This window comes from Protomyctophum parallelum (assembly GCF_964188405.1).
Source record: "Protomyctophum parallelum genome assembly, chromosome: 7".
NCBI classification, from domain to species: Eukaryota; Metazoa; Chordata; class Actinopteri; order Myctophiformes; family Myctophidae; genus Protomyctophum; species Protomyctophum parallelum.
The window spans coordinates 32,807,043-32,828,890 of NC_139705.1; the positions used below are offsets into that span (position 1 = coordinate 32,807,043).

A 21,848-nucleotide genomic window follows, 5' to 3' on the forward strand; every position below is an offset into this window, starting at 1 on the left:
TGAAATAATGTCTTTAAATTAAATACTTAAAATTGGTAGAAAATAGATTAAAATATAAAGTGTAAAGCATGCAAACCTTCGCTCAGTTAGGATGTCGTAAAAGTCACGAATGTCCTGGCCAGATGCCTGCATTGAACGATAGAAAGCCATCTGGCTTTCCTGATTGGCAAAGTCCACCTGTAAAAAAAAAAGTAAAACATTTACAATACATGTAGTTTTCAAAGCTTTCTCCTGGCTGGCATATTAATAGGATAGCATGGGCTCTTCTGATTTTCCTTCACTCACTTTGATTTTATTTCCCCCGATCTTCCACCCCTTCGTCTCTTTGACGGCAGCCTGTGCATATTCTATGTTGTTGTACAGGATTAAAGCCATTCCTTTCATTCTATCGAATACAACCTGTGGAAGATGAAGAAGATATTGTCATACAGGATACTGTAGGTCTTCACAGGTCTACCTGAACTGAAAAATAAATAAATAATAATAATAATAATAATACAGTAATAACAATAATAATAATAATATACATTATTACTGTTATTATTATTATTTGGAATGGATCTGAGAAGACCCATACTTGCTTGAAAAGCATGTAGTGATGTGTGATTATTAGGCAGACATAGGATCAGATTACTGCAGCGTAATATGAGGGGAAAAGGTTGAGCTGCGCATGCAGTAACTGGGAAAGCGTGTCTCCAAGGGATCAAAAGGTGCGTGCACGTGCGCGATCCTGGATTCCTTCTTCATCGAGGTGTTAACATGTAATTTAACGTAAGCGTCTCATTGTAAGCCGTTATGTAGCTGCGAGATTCCATTATGGATAAGCCTATCACTGGCATCCACTGGCAGAATGTCAATTTTAATAGCAATTGTAATAATTATTAGGTTTGTCAGGTCCCAATAACATACAACATTTGGGGTCGGTTCTGTAATATCTCAGAGACAATCTCTGAATAAATGACACAGGTCCATTTTAGGGTTTGGCTCCGTCTTTTTTATATTATTTTATGTAGGAATCAATCAGGTGTCAGAACTGTCACAGGGTCATAATAGGGTTCGGGTCCCTCATTTAAAAGAAATGTTGGAACTTGGAACGAATCGGGACTCAATTTCACAGGTCTTTTTAGGGTTTTGACCCGTGACAAGCTCTAACACAGGGCAAGGAGAACTGCAACGGCAGAGTACAAAATAATGAAAGAATTGTTACCTTAACAACATGCCCATAGCGGCAGAAATGACGAGTGAGATACTGCTCTGTAGTGTTCAATGCCAATCCGTCCAACCAAACACAAGTGGTAGGCATGCTCTTTCCAAAGCCGAGCTGAAATAATAATAAAAAATAGGATCAACACAAAGAATACATAGATAATTTAATTCACAATACATTAAAATGGAATTGCGGCTATAATTCTCACCTTTAGCCTATTATTGCCAAGGTATTCGCCATCCATTTTCTTTATCGCCTTACAGACACTTGCAATATCACAATACTGTAGGAAAGCATACTGCGGGGCTCCATTCACCTTCTTGATGTCAATATCCTTTGGGAATAATAATAATAAGTCAGTGATAGCCATAGTATAAGAATATTCTTCTTCTTTTTAATAAACTGGCATGTCAGCATACCACTATTTCTCCAAAGCGCTGAAAGATGTTCAGTAGATCATGGTAACTGGTGGTTTTCTCCAGGTTTCCAATAAACAACGTCCGTGTGGCTTTTGGATGAAACTCGTCTATCCTCTCGTCCAGGGGCCGGAACTCATTCTCACTCTCTGTCTCTGGAAAAGTAAGTCCCTCTTCATAAACTTGATACAGTGTTTTAGCATATAACCTGATCTGTGTTTCTTAATGAAATAATTGGTATCCAGAATTTACCTGGGCCATTCCAGGCAGTGACTTCAATCTGCATGCCAAAAAACAGCTTCCCCTTTGATGTTCCCAGGGCTTTCTCTTGATCCTCCTGCTGACGGAAGAAGACCAGTCCATAGCGGTCCTCTGAAGCTCCATGGATCTGTACAGATGTGACTTTTCCATGCTTTTTGAATTCATGGAACAGGCCATCTTTCAGACTTGTATCTGTAGAGAACAGATCACATTAAGTTCAATGTATTTTTATACACTAAAACCTATTAAATGCACCTGGCGAAATGCATTGACATCAAAACGTTGTTGTCGTTTTGCCTGCACCTTGTAAATAAAGGCTTAAATTGTCCGAGACTGCTCCAGTGCCCTCCTTCCACTATGTCCTGTTCCTGAAATGCACCGGGCCAACCTATAATAGGCTTGGGGCGCGGTGGAACCCTGTGCACTATTAAATGCACCTTGGCGTGTGAGCAACAACTCTTTATATGACCAAATATGTACCTTTTGGCCTTTGGACATTTTTGAGACTAATGCATTAATATTATATGGATTGCATTTTTATAACTTATACTAGTAGTCCAGGCAATCTAGCCCATTTTAGACCCAAAAAACAGACTAATTAAAATAGTTTTTTTTTCAACAGATATCATTTCTATGAGGTGTCTAGAATAACATACTAAAAGTCCTAAGAAATCCTAGATGCGGAAATATGTTTAATTCTCATCAATTCAAGATGTGTGATAATACCTCGAGAAAACTAAACACCATAATGGGCTTTTTTTTTTCTTTTGTTCTATCACAATGAAACTTTCCACAATGAATCTTAACCTGAAAACTAAACTTTTTTGTATTACAAGTTTCTCTGAAACTTAATTTGAATATGCAAATTAGCTTAATATATATTGAATATGCCCACATTTGCATATCACGAAAATTACTTTTCCCCAAAATGTATAATATTTACATTGTTGTTTGTTAATGATATCAAACACACTGATCAGACTTTCATGAACCATTTCATAAAAATATTGTGACTTCATATAATAACATCAAAAACATGTATGACAAATGCATAAATCCGTCAAATCTTCCTCCAACCATCCTACTGCTAATGGTTGATGGCAATGCTGCTTTTGGACTGGCCTCTAACCTGAAACCTGCCGGGCTTGGTTGTACCTACCGGGGGCATAACCCCCACCGGTATAGTCCTCAGGGTCACAGAGGCACACAAGCCTCCCCACCACGACAAGGTAGCAACAACAGGGGAGGTTCCCCTGCTAACGTGGCCCAGGAAAGAGAAGTCTGGAACTCTATGCAACCCGACTTCGGATGAGCGGATGAAGATGAATGGATGGATGAATTTGCAAAACATTAAAGGGATTGTGTCATTGTGACATTAAAAATAAATGAATTAATGTCACATGTGAAACCTTTAAGGAGTAGGAAAGACACAACATAATTGTAGCGACAGCTGTGTGATGGAGTCTACCTGGAGGAGACAGAGCTGTGTGATGGAGTCTACCTGGAGGTGACAGAGCTGTGTGATGGAGTCTACCTGGAGGAGACAGAGCTGTGTGATGGAGTCTACCTGGAGGAGACAGAGCTGTGTGATGGAGTCTACCTGGAGGAGACAGAGCTGTGTGATGGAGTCTACCTGGAGGAGACAGAGCTGTGTGATGGAGTCTACCTGGAGGAGACAGAGCTGTGTGATGGAGTCTACCTGGAGGTGGCAGAGCTGTGTGATGGAGTCTACCTGGAGGTGGGAGAGCTGTGTGATGGAGTCTACCTGGAGGTGGGAGAGCTGTGTGATGGAGTCTACCTGGAGGTGACAGAGCTGTGTGATGGAGTCTACCTGGAGGTGGGAGAGCTGTGTGATGGAGTCTACCTGGAGGAGACAGAGCTGTGTGATGGAGTCTACCTGGAGGTGACAGAGCTGTGTGATGGAGTCTACCTGGAGGTGGGAGAGCTGTGTGATGGAGTCTACCTGGAGGTGGGAGAGCTGTGTGATGGAGTATACCTGGAGGTGACAGAGCTGTGTGATGTAGTCTACCTGGAGGTGAAAGAGCTGTGTGATGGAGTCTACCTGGAGGTGGGAGAGCTGTGTGATGGAGTCTACCTGGAGGTGGGAGAGCTGTGTGATGGAGTCTACCTGGAGGTGACAGAGCTGTGTAATGGAGTCTACCTGGAGGTGACAGAGCTGTGTGATGGAGTCTACCTGGAGGTGGGAGATGGCCTGCAACAGCTTCAGGTGCGTCTGCAGAGTACAGGAACAAGAAGACTGGGATGGACTGAGACACTGCTGCAGCCAGGGGATGTCCTCCCAGAGGTAGGTCACCTGGCCTCTGTGACCCTGAGGACTATACCGGTGGGGGTTATGCCCCCAGTAGGTACAACCAAGCCCGGCAGGTTTCAGGTTAGAGGCCAGTCCAAAAGCAGCATTGTCATCAACCATTAGCAGTAGGATGGTTGGAGGAAGATTTGACGGATTTATACATTTGTCATACATATGAATGGTGTTTTTGATGTTATTCTATGAAGTCACAATATTTCGATGAAATGGTTCATGAAAGTCTGATCAGTGTGTTTGATATCATTAACAAACAACAATGTAAATATTATACATTTTGGGGAAAAGTAATTTCCGTGATATGCAAATGTGGGCATATTCAATATATATTAAGCTAATTTGCATATTCAAATTAAGTTTCAGAGAAACTTGTAATACAAAAAAGTTTAGTTTTCATGTTAAGATTAATTGTGGAAAGTTTCATTGTGATAGGACAAAAGAAAAAAAAAGCCCATTAGGGTGTTTCGTTTTCTCGAGGTATTAGCACACATCTTGAATTGATGAAAATTAAACATATTTCCGCATCTAGGATTTCTTAGGACTTTTAGTATGTTGTTCTAGACACCTCATAGAGATGATCTATGGTGAAAAAAAATCTATTTTAATTAGTCTGTCTGGAAATGCTACTTTGCCTGGACTATAGTGCTTACTCAAAGCGCTTTACAATGGTCCATTCATTCATACATTGAGGGTGAACAGTCAACGCCAGCGTCCTCACTTCCGACATTCACACACCAATGGTGGCAACCACTGGAGGCATTGTGGGGTTCAGTGTTTTGCCCAAGGACACTTGGACATGTGGACAGGAGGAGCCGGGATTCAAACTGTTGACCCACGGAACATTGGACGACCTGCTCTACCTGCTGAGCCACTGCCGCCCAAAATTCTCTTTGTTTCTTGCTGATCAAGTCGAATGAAAACAGCCCATTCTCTCTTGTTATTTTGTTCACAGTCACTCAGACAGGACACACAGACAGGGGCAAATAACAATACATGGTTGCAGGCAGGGTGACGAGAAGAGTGATGAAAGGTTTTAAGACAAAAATGTTTCAAATGCATTCAAATGCATCCAAAAGGCATTCAAATACAAACATGCCTTTTCTGAACACAAAAACACTTTGTTGCCCAATGGACACCGCTTGCCACTCACCTGTAGAACGCACAGGAAGGTTTTGGACCTTGATGCCAAAGCTTTTACGTGGCTCATCCTTGTCGAGGGAGGATAATGGAAGTGCTGAGGGTGCAGGAACAGCAGCAGACTGCACTGAGCGTGCTGGAGAGTCATCGCTCGAACTACTGCTAGAATCACTGTAGCAACAGAGGGAACAGAGGCTTAGAGATAAAAATGTCTAGGAGGCTGGCAACCGTATCATTTACGCAAACTGTACACGTACAGTAAAAACTGTGAAAAAAAATGTGCCCTCCAGAATGTAGAGTAGCAATTGACATTTGCAACACGTGAACAGCTGTGATTTTAAATTGATTGTATTCTCCAACTCAACTCAGCCAGGTTTGCTTTTGATGGGATACATTTAAAACTGAATCGTACAGACATGATCTGATATCTGATCTGAGAATCTATAAATCATGTCACAGGAAGGAACTGTGAAAAACCACAAGGAGTCTATTTTTAACAAACGTTTGCTGATAAACAGGTGACAAATGGCTGTTGTGGACTCATTATAGAATCACAACAGAATATTAGATGTCTGTTCTTCTTTATATAATTTTCTGATCTGGAAAGGTCATCTGTGCTTTTATGTAATCACATTTGTACTATTTTCACAATATATTCAGGGCTCAGTCAGACAGCTCCAGCCTCCAGCTGGTTCAAAATGCAGCTGCTAGTCTTTAAGAGGCAAGATCATATTACACCCACCCTTGTCTCTTTGCACTGGTTGCCCATGAATTGATTTTTAACATTCTACGGATAATGTTTAAAGCTTGACAGGGTAGAATCTTAGTTCCATGATGTTAGACATGTTAGTCCACAATGAGCTTCAGAGGGGGTCCTTGAACACACCTCTCGCTACCATCAGCTGTGAAACTCAGGCTACGTACTGTAAGTGTGTAAATTAGTATTTAAAATCACTTATGAAAAAACAAATATTATTTTCCCATTGCATTTTTATTTTTGCTTTTATTTTTAGTCCTCTTTCCATTTCGTTTTTGGTGAACTATTATTTTTACCCCTTTATAACTTTTTTTAATTTATTAAATCTATTCTCTTGAACAGGGAACCTTTGGTGTCCACGTAAACACATATGTGAAGACTGTGAAAACAAGATATACAGACAAGAGCATCTGGTTAAATCCTAAAGACGAAATAATTCAGATTGATGGCTGTCTTTCTCGGCTCTTGAAAACATATTTTCCTGATATTCATGTTGCAGCAATGTGCAATGTGCATACGACTGTTGAATCTTTTGTACAAATCAATGCCCTCTCATACACCTCTCCTCTCATTCCCATGCCTGTGTCCGTTTTCTAGCCTTCTAGGCTGTGCGGCGTTTGTTTCCTTCTGCATTTCTCCTCCCTCAACTCAGACACTCCCGGAAGTGCCGTTGATGGAGCCTGGCCTGTGGGAGTGGGCAGAGAGCCAGCAGTGGCCAGAAATTTCCAGTTCCAACTGGATCTCACGGAGGGGGGGGAGCCATCACCCACACACAGAGGTAGGCAGTGAGAAAATATACCAGCCGCCTCCGAAAATTCCCCTGTAGAACTCCCTCGTCAAACCACATGTGTCGCTAAATGCATTCTGAGCTATGTAGTCTGCTGTGTGCAGCTGTGATGCAGTCAAAAACCAAACAGCAGAGATTAGTGGAGAGCCAGTGGCTCTTGTCAGATCCTATTTGTCTGGTTGTGTAGAGCCACACACAAACATTCTGATGTCTTCTGAGGTTAAGCACAATCGCAATCATTGGTGTGCAGGGAAACCTCATAATAAGACATTGTACATATAACAGGTTCAATCCAAAGACTAGACTGTGGTTTCCAGTGCACTTAACAAAAACATGTAAATGTAGTATCTCTCTCTCCCCATTTACTGTCAGTCTACCGTATACTATATAAGATATCAATAAAAACACATATATTGCACTGATAATAAAGGCGATGTGATGTGCGTACAGGTGTGTGCCCATCAATCTACTTGTTCATGAGATATTATAAGGTATAGTGGCTTATAATAACAATAAGGGTAATCATAATGGCCATGTCTCCCAACTGAGACCCAGAATTGGCTTACTTTAATGCAGAGTCCCTTTCTTCTTGTATTAATGTGACCATAATAAAATAAAATAAAAATGTGACCATAATTTACCAAACGCATATCATGATGATTTAAAAAAGACAAAGGTAATAAAGTCCAATGTAAAGTTCGCCCAAAACCTCATTGACTTGCATTGAGATGTATTGCAAACAGTAAAAGGTGAAATAGCAACATCTGCATTAATAGGAACAGCAGCTTCGACGAAAACCAACGAATGAAGCTAGCCCCTTGGGCAGGTGTGAGGTCTCTAGATTCCCCAAGCACAAGCTGAAGCATGAGATTCCATGAGCTGGAACAAAACTGGACCACGTTTGCTTGCTAGGTAACACATGTTGCTAGGTAACAATTGACAGAGATAAAAGCTTGACGTCAATCAATGTGTGTTGCTCAATTATTATTACTAGTCCTTACCCGTTGTGAGATATTTGCCCCCCTTGTGGCCGTGAAGGGTACTGCGCCCGGGTGCGTTTGTAATTGACTCATAAATTAATTAATAATCATTAATGTGTCAAATCGAAAAAAGGGCTTCGTTACGCCCTCCATATTCATATGGTCAATAAGTGGGAGTGATTGGTGCAGGCAGTAAGGAGTTACGGCACTGTTTCTGACAGACATACACACACACACACACACACACACACACACACACACACACACACACGGACACACACTCAGACATTCGGTTAATTATAGTATGATTAGTTTACTTATTAATTAAACATGTGTCGTGTTCATCTGTAACGCAGTCAAACATGAAAAGTCCAACCATTCCAAAAGCGTAACTTGTGTTTTGAGAACGATTCGTCATTGGAGCAGACATCTTCACCTGGACACTGGAGGGTGCAGTACCACTCACCTGCCACTGGTGCTGCTGCTGCTGCTGCTGACAGAATCCGAGCTGGACGAGCGGCTGTGCGAGCCAGAGCCACTGTGGGAGCGGGCAGGACGGGTGGCCTGGCTCGCCAGTCTCTGAGGGGAGGGGTTTCTCGAATGGGTGGAGTGTGCCGGAGAGCGGCTGCGGCTGTGGCGATACGGCCGGTCCCCACGTCGCCCCCTCTCTTCCCGGTATAGGTCCCTGTGCACCACGCTCGCCAAAGTGAAAGGCTCTCTGGCGCGAGACTCGTAGCGCGGCTCTGGTGTCTCGAAGCGACACGGGCTCCTGCTGTGCGAGCGGTAGATCAAGCCCACCGTGCTGGCCGCCGAGCTCCCACTTCCTCCTGGCGTGGCCCCTCCCCCCCCACCGCCGCCACCACCACCACCCGTTCCACTGACATTGGCGACGGCGCTGGCGATGCTGGCGCCAACGACCGCCGAGACTGTCCCCCCGCTCCCGCTGGAGGCGCCAGAACCGCTCCCGCCCGTGCTTAGAGTCCTCTCCCTGGTGTAATAGTCCGTTTCGTAGTGCCGCTGGCGGTCGAAGCTGCTGCCAGCACGCTCGTGATGTCCATAGGCACTGTGATCGTACGCTCGATCTCGACTCTCAGCAGCCCTGAGTGACAACAGTAGGGATGGGATGGAGAGACATGGGCAGACAGAAAGACAACCGTTAAGACAAGCGTCTGACAGAAGCGTGAAAAGCTTCTTGCGTGGAACAGTCAGGACAATCAGGACAGGTGACAGACAAAAGTGTCAAAACGGGACATTTTGAAAAAAAACAAAACATTTAAGAATCTAAAAGGAAACAGAATTCCAGCTGATTATTTGATGTTTATAACACGTTTGGCAAAGCTAAAGGCCTCAAGAACAGATAAAAATGGCTTGCTAGAGAGTATTGAGATTAGTTGTGTTTTCCCACCTGAGTGCATTTTTAATAACCTGGTCTACAATTAAAACTGTATTTCTTGTGGGCCAAGAAGCCAAAGTAGGTCATGAGGTGCAAAGAAAGAATAACTTAAGCAATATTAATTATTCAAACAGAACTCTTGAATTTAAATTTGGTAGATTCCACTTGACAGCTCTGTGTTATGTACCACAGTTTGAATTCAAATTGGGTTTAACAGATTTACACCTAGCATTTGGCGGAATGACAAGCTTAGCTTGCCAGGTTAGTTGAAGATTAAAAACCTCATAATCAAAACTGGGATTCAACATTTTATTATGTTTCATATTGTGATTCTGGGCAATTTGTGTTTTTTGCAGATGCTACAAATTCATGATAAACGATTAATATCATCCGTCTGTTATTTTTCACATCTACATAAAAGTAAAATGTCTCCCAGTCAACAGACTTGACTTCACTCAATATTAAATGGCCTTGCCACTGAATTTGTCAACAGCTACGAATATTTCAGAATCTAGTTGGGACAATCGAAACACATCGAACTTCACACTCATTTGTTTCTCTGTGTCTTCAAGGATTACAGTTTCTGGGCTTTCTCTGACTCAGCTTGACTATGGTGATATTGTTTCTAGATTTGCCTGTCACCTTGGCTAGGCTTGTTCCCACTGTATCATTCAGCGTTAAGATACATTCCTAATATCAAATATACTGTTAGTACCCACCCATCACGGTATTTTGTACAACTCAGTTGATTGGCCATCCCTTGCAAGGCGCAGGATGCAACACTGGTATATTTTTACAGTGTGGCTCTGCAGGAGGCCATGTGTTTCCATAACGTTTGCAAGTGTGTTTGTCCGGAGCTAATCTTGCAACCGTTACACTCATCAGCGCCAACTGTCTTGTGAACACTGCTAGCCCAGTAGGCAAATTTAGTAACTCCCATGTATTTCTTGGTACATTGTTTGGAATATTTAACTTCAATTGTATAATATCAGTCAATGGGTCTTGGAGACCTTTCAAAAATTTGGAGTAATACATAATTAGCCTGGGCAGCATTCCTTTTCGGGTTTATGATCCGGTCGGGACTCTGGAGCGGATGCTATTGTTACGTCGTGTTGTAGTCATTGTTTTGTAGTCATCAGGCCAGAACACTCAATCTGGAGCTTCCTTTCCCTCAAACCGGAAGAATAATACCTTCCCAATAAAAGCTGCAGGCTACGAGAGAACGAGTCATGCTTTTATTGGGAAGGAATTATTCTTCCGGTGTGAAGGGAAAGGAAGTTCCAGATTTAGGCTTCCGGCCTGATGACTACAAAACAATGACTACAACATGATGTAACGATATCATGCTGTGTGATCCCAACCGGATCACACAGCAATTTAGTAACACAGACCAGGCTTTCCTCTGAGGTGGTGGAAAGCCTGGTGACACGATGTAATACATAATAGATGCGGCTTAAAGGATGTCACAGACTGTCCGAGATACAAAACGTTCCCATGTGGATCTCAAGATCCACTTGATTCAATCCTTATGAATAAATATACTTGATAAACTGCCCATGTACATGAACAGGTTTTGCGAAGTTGATTTCACTGTATGGTACACCTTCTTTCCTGTCTGAATTCAGGCACTGATTTATTTTTGGTATTTTATCATTATTGTCGTGTACTTCTGTTGTTGTTGTTGCTGTTATTGTTGTTTTATCTGTTCATTTTTACCTCGTCTTGGCTAGGTCTCATATACAGTAGGGCAGACCTTTATTAAACCCATGGGGGGATTCAGTTTCTGCTTGACTATTTGACAAGATGATCGGGGTGTTAGGGGTTGAGTGTCTTGCTCAGGAACACACTTATTATGATGCTTTGTATGGTCCCATTAATATGAACCTTGCAGCAATATTTATAATAAGATGCATCATTAGTACTCATGATAGGATTATTAAGACCATATTATAACACACACACACACACACACACACACACACACACAGAGAGAGAGAGAGAGAGAGAGAGAGAAAGAGAGAGAGAGGTAGAGAGAGAGACTTTAAATCAATTGTCCCCTAACCTTGACTTCCGTCAACATAAAAGTCAAGGTTATGGGACAATTAAAACACTGTCTACCTTAGACAGGGTTCGATTTGCTGTGGGGGATGGGGGAGGGGAAATCCATACCTCTGCTTTTGATACCCCTCTCTGGTCATTCGTTTTTATTGGCAGTGTGTCCTGGTCAGACTGAATTAAATACATTTCCTTTTGGGAAATGCAGCTATAATACGTTTGATATATGTTTGATAATGTCATTATTAGGTTAACTACTTTAACTGTGGCATCCCTATTCTGGGCAAATTCGCAAAATTCATAACATTCTATTGTATTTATTTGTATTCAAAAATAGTGAAAATGGCATTTCTACAAGCTCACTACGAGGTAGTTGCGATGCAACACGTTGCAGCTTGACTATCTTGACTATTTGTTGTATGGACCGTACAGTATAGGGATCAAGTGGTTACAGAAATGTCCGCCAGTGTTTCGTTTTCAATTCGAACCCTGAAGGCAAATTGCACCAACTCCCATTTGAAAGACTTTTAGATGACCCCTTTCTCTTAGTTTTGAAAATTATGCCTGCCTTCTTGCTGTAATGAATTTCAGTCAGCTGCACATTAGAGCACAAATTAATTCCATCAAACATAGAATGTGCACAAACAGAATGAATTAGACGTCGTAAATGTATTGCAGGAGATAAACGTGATGTGCTAAACTAGCTAGATTACGTTTTGAAGCATCAGCTATTGGCATGGATATGAGCCTTTACACTTGTCATTACTGTTGCCATGGTAACCTATATTGCCATTATTTCCCTGAGCTGCAAATATAAAGGCTCAGGCTGTGCATGACGTTCAAGCTACAGCCTTATTTTTCCACATGCCTCGGAAATGGTGCAGAATAATTCAATATTCAGCATAACAGAACGCGACAGTACCCCTAACAGAGAAACCGTGTAGTTTTAATTTGTAGCTTGAGTTATTTTATCCATACACAAATATAATTCCCAACATAATTATGTTTCTATATCAATGGTTCTCAAACCATTTCATGTCCAGAACCCCCCAGAAGCAAAGATATGAGTTAAGAACGTTTGCTGTGAATTTGTGAAAGAATAGATATTCAAAGATTTACTGTACTGTAATATAAAGACTGTTGCCCAGCCATACACGGGATTGGCATTAAAATGCTGGGTTTTATAGCCTGGTTATTTCCGTGTATGGCTCGAAATGTGTTTTAACATAATTTTACATACATTTTTGCATGTCTTCCTTTCTTCCTTAGGTAAATGGAAAATTGAAATTTTTAAATTGGAACAAAAAGGGTTATAGTGTGTGAACACAAGAACAATGAGTAGTTTGCACAAGCGCTGTACATGAGACTAAAGCCTGTGAGGAGCCATTGCAGATTGTCCATGAATGAATGTTTTGAATTTGGCAGTGTATTAGGGTGGTTTTCAAACCTCCAAACCTGGATCCTTAAGAACAATGCAGGATCACATTGTCATAGACATGTTCACCAACAATTTTTGTGCCAGGTACAACTAGCAACTGCACCTTTCAACACCCTGGATGGTGGTTAGGTAATAAAAGAGCGGGACTATGATAAGCATCTGTGCTGAAAAGAAATATTGTAAGTCTATATCATTTTATTATATTATTATTTGTATTGCATTGGAAAATGGTGACCATTTGAGTGTTTTAGAGATAGTTGTCACACTCAATGTGGTCACATCTGGTCACCGTACATTGTATGCCCACAGCTGTCAAGTAAAGCTTAGGACAAAGGGAGTACATTGCATTTTCCAGCACAGGATTTACATGTATCTCTCTGCTAAATAAGAATATAAAATGTTTTTTACATCCAGAATGATTCATGTCAGTTTTGTCAAAACCGATAAATGCACAATACAGCTTGTTAGAAATGACACAAGTCAATGTAAAATACCTGTTATTTAGATTTTATACATATAATAAAGGGTTTTGATCATTTAAGCTTTAATGTTTCTCTGTAAAGGCCAGTCAGACAATATTAGCACATTCCTCAATGAGGCAGGCATATACAGTAGACATAAATCTCTCCTCCCTGCTTACTGAAGTGAAATCTTTCACATTTCATGAACTGAAGCATTACTGAAGCAAGTATTTGACTGTATAGTTAATGGCTGGAACTCTCCATATATTGTTTCACTCAGAAATGTTAATAATAATTTTCACGGGCCGCTGGCCCCCAGTGGTTCTTGCATTCTTGTATTTGTTTTACTGAGGGCATGGTTAGGAATAAATTTAGGCTTAGGCATGTTTTACTGAGGTTATGTTTAGAAATAAGGTTAGGTTTTGACATAGGGTTACTGAGGTTACGTTTAGGAATACCTGGTGGAGACCATTCCAAGGTCGCTGGATTTGACCCGGGGCGAAGTGTTTTGGGGCGACCTTTCTTATTATCATTCATGCTGTATCCAAAAGCCTGCACTGAGTACATTTGTATAGCTACAACTCTAACCCCTCAATAGTTTTTTTTAGTTCAAAATCATTCCTAAAAGCAGGACTCAGGTGATACAAAGTGAAACTTTTGCATGTCTTAATGGAGTAGATATATTTTACTTCTATGGAAGTCATTTCAACAACTTAGATAAGAATGCTAACAGTAGAATGTTGCCTATTCTCCGTCAATATGTTCTGCAACAAAACAAATATTTTGCGAAAAAGGTCAAACTGGTAATATTTGCCAGATTAAACACTAGATTTTATATGGGTGACAGAAATAGACCATTTCCTATAGCTTTATTTACGCACAAGGTGGGTGGGGGGGCTGTGTAAAGGCATTATTATTAGATATAATGTCAGGTCACACGCAGCTGTCTTGTCTTTTATTATTACGTCTTTAAAACTAAAAAGATATTCTAGTGTGGGACGAGTACAATGATTACATAGACCTTCTGTGATGAACACAGGCAACAAAACACAGGCTTTAAGGAAATAGTTTAGCACGGCACAATACCATAGGTAGAGCATGTTCATGGCAAATTCAATGTGCGCTTATTTATTTAATCATTTGTGTGCGAATTCATGAATATCTGCTATGGCGCAGTGGTGTGTGTTGTGAAATTGATGGATTACCTTGGCCCCTAGATGCTCTGGAAAATGCTAATTTGGCAGAGGGATAGGCACACCACTCAATAGATAGCCTTCAATTTCACTCTGCACAAAAACAGGCTTTTACATTATTCACTAAGATTGAAAGAATTATTCTGCTACATATTTGACAGAATTTCTATCAGTAGTTTATGATTACAGTATTAGTGTGATACGGTAGATGTCAAGCACATTGACTGTTTCTGGGTTTGGTGAACATCACTGCATTAATACACAACATCTTGTGTAGCATGTTTGTCATGCATTGGGATACAAAATAAATTACAGAATGATTGATTAGCCTTAAACCTCTACAGAAAAATGGACATTTGTGTTAATGTACACCCATAACCGCTTTGATAATAAATGTAGAAATCTAGTTTTACTATCCAAGGATCCAACTACAATTTGAAACCATATAAAAAAGGTTGACAAAACATTCCTTTGGGAGCGACTTTAGCTGAATTTGATCAAAGCATATTTTAACATGTATTTCTGTTTTACTGTGGCATTTAAAAAACCAGCAGAAGCAGTATTACATTACCAACATTCCACAGTTCTAATCGTTTAACATGTTACATTAATGCCTAATTTATACTCTATGCAGGTGCTTTGCACACAAAAAAAGCAGATATACAAGCTCAGAACGCATCACAGTATGCAAGGTGCTGTAGATGAGCTTGTAGATGAGCTATTTTCGGCATGTGACACTGGTGTGCGACAAAGTATGAATCACGCTTAAAGGACCACTTCATCACTTTTCAACCTATCTTCGTATAATTGGTCCTCACTAATGAGGAAGTGAAAAGTGGTGAAGTGGTCCCTTAAGCCAGCCTACATCAATTAGGACATTTTTCACTTTGAACTCTATCACATGAAAAATGCCGGCAACATACAACAACATAAGTATTGAGTATAGGGAGCACAGAGGTTAGCTGGGAGTAGGGTAAAAGTGAGAAGAAGCGAAAGGAAAACAATATACTGTAAGGTACGGTGCAGAGTCTGCTTAAGGACAAACAGGCAGTAATAACAGTCTATTTACTGGCTACTGTGGTTAGTGGGGAAAATGGAGAGAGACAGGGGTTCAAACTAGAGGTTAGAGAGAACAGCTAAAATACACAGGGCAGGGCATACCAACCTTTTGAGAGTGGTAACTTGACCTATATTTCCAAATACAATCTAGGGGAGACAGAACTTTGTGAGCAAAAAAGTGGGCAAAAAAAAGTTGAGTGGGCATAAAAATTGAAGCAAAATGAATAGGACATGTAATCCTCGTCAGCATGGCAGGAGACCTCAGGTGTGTGGATGAGCTGGTGTACACATTTTAATTAAAAAACAAAAAAGTCCTCGTCCCAATCCTTTTTGAGATCTTGTATGTCTGGGAACATTTTTCCATATCCGTCCATGTACAGTACTTCCAAAAAGAAACGGCTGCAGAAAATATAATGTGCAAAAAATATAATCAATATTGCACTTTAAGTTCAGTCGAATAAAGAAAAAAATATATCCAGGACAGCGTCTTCAATAAGCAAAACTCCATTGATTCCTCTGCAGCAATTAATCTGTCAAGAAGAAGCCTGCTGAAAAATAGTCTTTAATCTTGATTTGTAACAGTCCTACAACGTTCCACATTGATTACACTGTGCATAGAGGTGCAATAGTCTTAAATCCATCAGGGGGAAGAAGTGGTCACCATAGTTTTTTTTTTTTTTTTAAGAAAAAAGAACAAAAAGTAGAAGAAAAAAAGTTATACAATCCAGACGCCTTGTTCATATTCAGCAGAGTAATCATTCCCAAGGGAAGTTCTCATTTTGAAGCCTGTGGACGTACATATGTGAATCCCTTTCACAGGTAGCAGAACCTCAGCCAATTCTATGGAAAGTTTTAAAAGTTCACAAACACACAGCATAGACTTCTGATTCTGTCTCCAGTTGTATCCAAGGACAAGTATAGTTCCACATTTAAGAGGGAGTGAGGTAATCCATAGGCTACAGGCAATTAATCTCCAATGGCGCCACCTTTTTCAACTCCCAAATTTCCGTCACAGTTCTTTTTCAATTGTATTATCCAAAACATAGTTCAATCCACTGCCCACGTCAAAATGGCAAGTCTCAGTTGTTCAAACGAAATGTGCATAATAATCACATAAAAAAGGTGGGAAAAAGGCACTTGCTCAATGTTTGTTGTGTCTATGAAGTTTGATCACCAGTAGAGGTCTCCCAGCACTGAACTGTAATGCCCTGAGCCCAGATATAATCCCAAACAAAACAAAAATAAGAAAGAAAAAAAAAGAAAAGAAAGAAGAAAACCCATACCTTTAGCATGATGAATATCCTTTAGGCGACTGGCAGGTATTAATCCAATAGGGGTGGTATACATATCCTGGTTAGATTATCCACATGACTCCAAATCACGGGGGAGGAAACCCCTCCAGGAGGGATGCAGAGTGATTGAGAACCCAATTTGACTAATCCAGACACTTGTAAGTGTCTCATAAATGTGTAAATATGAGCTCTTGGCTGTTTTGTAATATGACAGTAAAAGGGGTGATATTAATCCACCAAGCAGTGCACTGTAACTCCAGATTATGGGGAATCCCAGGGAAGGACGCTGGACCACTCTCTTTCTTTCTCTCTCTCTCTCCAGCAAACTCCAATAATCCTGGGATTCTTTTTTTTACGATATCCAATATTTGCCTGTTTTCCACAAATGATGTATCCACCTCACATAGATGTTACAGCTCACAAAAATAATCCCCAACAGCCAATTACACTATTGACTACTGACAAAGAGATATGATACATTTATGTGCGGAATGTACATGCTCTCAGTTACAGCATATCTTGGTGTCTACCTTAAGTAATGTATGAATCCAAGAGCAATGGCAATGCTCTGAGGACTTTAGAGAGGATGCCTAAATGATTAATTCCTGAGTATGAACTCTGATTTATCCTTGTTAACCCCCAAACAAGTTAAATGAATAGATGGTGGAAATATGCTTGGGGGTGAGGCGATACAAGAAAGCAAGGTCCCCCTGCCTTCAGAGAAACTTTGTCAACTTACCCGTCTAGTCTGCGTTCATAGCGTCCTTCTCTGCTGTGGAGCGAAGCAGGGGGCCCATACACTGGCCCACCTGCCGCCCTTGTGAACCCTGTTACATCCCGGGTGCGAGAGCCTAATGACAGGCTATCATCCAGTCCCCTTGCGGCGCTAGGAATTGTGCCTGGTTCATTGTAATCAGTGCGCAGGTCTCTGTCTCCCATCTTGTTGATAGAATTGTGAGCCTTCTGAGCACTTTTAATGTCCACGAAATCCACAAAGGCAGCGACTCCGCCCTCTGAACCCCGCTTAGGGAGGACCTTGACACTCTCCACCCGTCCATATCTAAGAGGGAACAAGTGAAACAAAATTAGATTAACAGGTTTGTAACAATTTATGTTTTTTTGTTAACCACATAAGCCTTGTGAGTTTTGACACTTTTGACCATTTCGGAAATTCTGACAATTTAATCAACTGTTATGATCCTTACCAGTGAGCATCCCACACATGGCTTTACAAACGATGTATTACTATATAGAAAAGGGTACATTTGAATGCGCACTCAAGGCAACAGTAACCCAGCAACTGTGCTTGAAACATTAGCACACTGCATATTAATAAATGCACACATTTCCGAACAATGCCCAGACCATTTCCATGAGAGGGAGCTCGGGAGGTGCTCCGTCTTGAGCTCGCGTGGGGTCTGGGGGACACGTGACATCCTGGTTCACTGCTTGTGGGTTTCAGAAGAACCCACAGATATATTATGCAATGCCAGGGCTCCTGCACAGTAGATTTCTCATGTGTTAATTTAACGTGGAGAGTGTAGCCTGCACCAAAATGTATAGTGTACCAAACCCTTACGGGTCCATTTGATTCCATTTTGCACAACTCTAAGATTTTAATTAACCCTGAGAATGTTTGTTCTGTTTGACTGCATAACACGCTTTGCACAATCTCCTTTTAAAATCAACTCATTTAGACCTTGTACAGTTGTAGGCTATCAAAGCAATATATGGCTGCCACAGCAATGGTTAGGTTATGCACTGCAGGCACGTTTCATCATCGCCCCTGCATTTTTGCATAATCACCGGCCCCTATATACAGAACTAGAGAAAATATAACCTGGGAAATTGTGGGCATATAATAGGTAGTGCTGAATTGTAAGATATGGATTTTTTATTTTTTATTTTTAATGTTGACCATATCTTTCAGAAGGCGTCAGGGGGAGACAGACAGTGAGTGAAGTGCCCATAAATAAATATATTTGGTATGCCCGTTCGTTTCCCACATTGAATAGCCTCAGACGCCATTTTAGAAAGCTGTTCTGTTCACACTGCTTACTCATTGTGCCTGCCGTCCCCCATCTTCAATGACTTCTATCACACGTTGGGCTGTCATGCACCTGCATAGGCTATACCCACCCCGGCTACACGCGCACGCGCGCCACACACGCGCACACGCACGCACGCACACACACACACACACACACACACACACCGTGGGTACAATGGAGCTGAAATAATACGTGCTCTACCTCCCCGACACCATTTCCCTGCCGTGAATTAACCGCTATTCTCAAACATCTACACGACGTCGATATAAATTTATTCACCAAAATGATGTAAATCCCAAATAGCTATAAGGCGTTGGAAATTAGCTACATTTGTGAGGGAAGGTTCAGGTTGCACTGAAAAGACGCAAGATTGAAAACCTTCTCAATCTGAAGGTTGAAGCACTGTTTGACCTATACTCCATGGTACGACGGTGTCGCGCCCCTGAAAACAGTCAATCTACAAGCTCATCCGGACCGAATCCTATATAGCCCGGTGAGCTTGTAGATCTGCCAGGTTTTCGGCCACGCAACACCGTCGTACGACGGAGTCGCTATACCCTAGTTATTAAGCATTAGTCACCGACCCGACGTCAAGCCGAAATAACAAAGCACGAACATATCAAATTGATCAAATTAATGTCCATTTGGAGTCATTGCGGGACAATTGTTGCATTCAACAGACGATATATGATTCCGCTTGTTTGTTAATTGGCAGATTGTGACCTATTTTGGCTTAGTCATTTAGTAACTGAAATATGAGAAACCCGACATATTTCACTGAACAGACTATTCTCGTTTTGGATAGGAGCAGATATAGGCGGGCTGCTTTTTTTTCCTTGACAGCAAAGCCACTTCCAGCCAGCAAAGCGAGAGCGCGCAGATAGCAGTCTCTCTCTCTCTCTCTCTCTCTCTCTCTCTCTCTCTCTCTCTCTCTCACACACACACACACACACACACACACACACACACATCATATTTAGATTCCGATCAACAAAGAAACAGCGCAAGACCAACGCAAATGCATGGACTCTGCAGGTTACGTCATGCAAATGTGGCATCAGATCAGCTATAACACTACTAAAGCTTATAGCTCAATAAGCTCATGCCGTCGCAATAATTCAAAACGGGCCAAAATAACGACGAGACTGGAGAAAAACGTCTGATCTGATCAGTGTTAGGTACAGTTCAGGCGCATGCATCATTCAAGCTAATTCACATCCCAGGCAGCAGCAGCGGCGAGGGAAAGGCGCTACAATGTTGCAAAGAGAACCCAAAGGCATCACTATACTTTAACTTCCTTCCTGCAAACAAATTAAAAGGTTACAACATCGCCAAGTTGCGCAAACGCACTTTTTTGCAACAACGTTGCAGTGCGGGATAGCAGGGGTGATGTCGGCGATTTTGGCTTTGATATTTTGGATGTTTTTGGCCAGAGGAAAAAACCTGGGTGATTTCTCTGCAGTATTTTGTCACACAGTAAAAAAAACAAAAAACAATCAGTCCTGAATCAACACTGAGGGTTTTGCGACACTATTCAACATAAATAATAAAATGCATGTCGGGATGAAATTAACATTTTTACTGTGCAGCAGGTTAATTAACCATATATTTTGTTATAGGACGTACACGTGTGTGGGATGAACTGACAAACTCCCAGAAAAGTCAGGTGGAAGACTGTATAGCGCGCGCGCGCACACACACACACACACACACACACACACACACACACACACACACAAATACACACGTACACACACCCACACGCGCACACACACACACACACACACACACACACACACACACCATAGCCTTATTAACTTCCACCTGGAAAGCGGATCAACCTTTGCTCATAGCTGAAGTTTGTTTACACCGGGTGGTGTTGTGTGTTTGTAGCCTATATGGAAACGACTGTTCTTAAGTTACCTCGTGGGAAAAAGTCCTTAAAAAGACACACCACGAAAAATACCGTATTTATACACATTAGTACATTAGTCTTTTTAGGATATTGTATTACAGTGTGTGTGAGTGTGTGTGTGTGTGTGTGTGTGTGTGTGTGTGTGTGTGTGTGTGTGTGTGTGTGTGTGTGTGTGTGTGTGTGTGTGTGTGTGTGTGTGTGTGTGTGAGTGAGAGAGAGAGAGCCCCCCAAACCTGCCAGCCACATACAGACAGTACAATCTTCAGTTAATGTATGTATCCATGTGTACACTCTCAGAATTACATAAATAATTAACACTGTTTTTTTTACTGTGAATAGCTCATCTATAGCCAGTTTAGCTGTTTAAAATTTGCCATGCATAATTCTCCCAGGCAGCTCGCAATGTTGTAGGTATAGCCTGAGCTGACAGCAGTTGCCAAAACGACTAAAGGGGGAACCTCCTGCTTCATCCTGACTTCAATATAATGTGATCAGAGATGCTGCTCCATGCTGACTTTTAGCTCTTTTACATTTTTGCAAAACGCCTCACACACACACACACATCAGGGTTTCAACTCACCGCTTGAAGTGCTCAATGATCTTCTCCTCTCGCACATTTTCGGGCAAATTTCCCACCCATAAATGTCTGGTTTCCCGGACCATACTGTGCGCCGCTCCTGTCCCCCGATCATACAGATCGAGTTAGCGGTGTCGTTCTCTCCCTCCCCGTGCAAAATGGTAGAGCTGGCTGCAAAAGAAACGCGGCGAAATGAACGCTCCTCCGTGGAAATCATTGACCGACTGGTCGTTCTGACCCAATGGTAACTATAACATCAGGGGGTTCGATCCACCTCGCGCAGGCAGGCAGGCAGACAGGCAGCACGCTGTTTGATTATACTCTCCACTGTTGGTTGTTGAAGCGCGATCCGGGCATCTCGTCGTGAACGCGCCCCTCTCTCTCTCTCTCTCTCTCTCTCTCTCTCTCTCTCTCTCTCTCTCTCTCTCTCTCTCTCTCTAAACTGTTCCCGTGACTAGGCGCGTCCCTGACACCATGCGACCTTTGGCTGTCGAAAGAATGCTTGTAGCTACCTAAAAAGATGCAGCAGCAACTTGGCTCGTA

The 21,848-nt window shown here is 41.7% G+C and overlaps 1 protein-coding gene across 2 annotated transcripts in view; it reads right to left on the reverse strand.

Annotated features, from left to right (window-relative positions):
• The window catches only part of spen (spen family transcriptional repressor), a 37,748-nt gene extending 15,996 nt beyond the window's left edge, over positions 1 to 21,752 (reverse strand). Inside the window, exons 1-10 of one of the 2 annotated variants that reach the window (XM_083769207.1) lie at positions 21,309 to 21,752; positions 17,502 to 17,822; positions 8,338 to 8,970; positions 5,361 to 5,518; positions 1,876 to 2,076; positions 1,627 to 1,778; positions 1,416 to 1,541; positions 1,208 to 1,321; positions 286 to 399; positions 77 to 177 (exon numbers count right to left, since the gene is read on the reverse strand). In XM_083769207.1, coding sequence (XP_083625333.1) covers positions 77 to 177; positions 286 to 399; positions 1,208 to 1,321; positions 1,416 to 1,541; positions 1,627 to 1,778; positions 1,876 to 2,076; positions 5,361 to 5,518; positions 8,338 to 8,970; positions 17,502 to 17,822; positions 21,309 to 21,391 — 2,003 coding nt within the window. In that variant the 5' untranslated portion in view covers positions 21,392 to 21,752. Of the gene's footprint in view, positions 1 to 76; positions 178 to 285; positions 400 to 1,207; positions 1,322 to 1,415; positions 1,542 to 1,626; positions 1,797 to 1,875; positions 2,077 to 5,360; positions 5,519 to 8,337; positions 8,971 to 17,501; positions 17,823 to 21,308 lie in introns of both variants that reach the window. The other variant, XM_083769206.1, reaches the window with a different exon arrangement.
• Between the last annotated feature and the right edge of the window lie 96 nt (positions 21,753 to 21,848).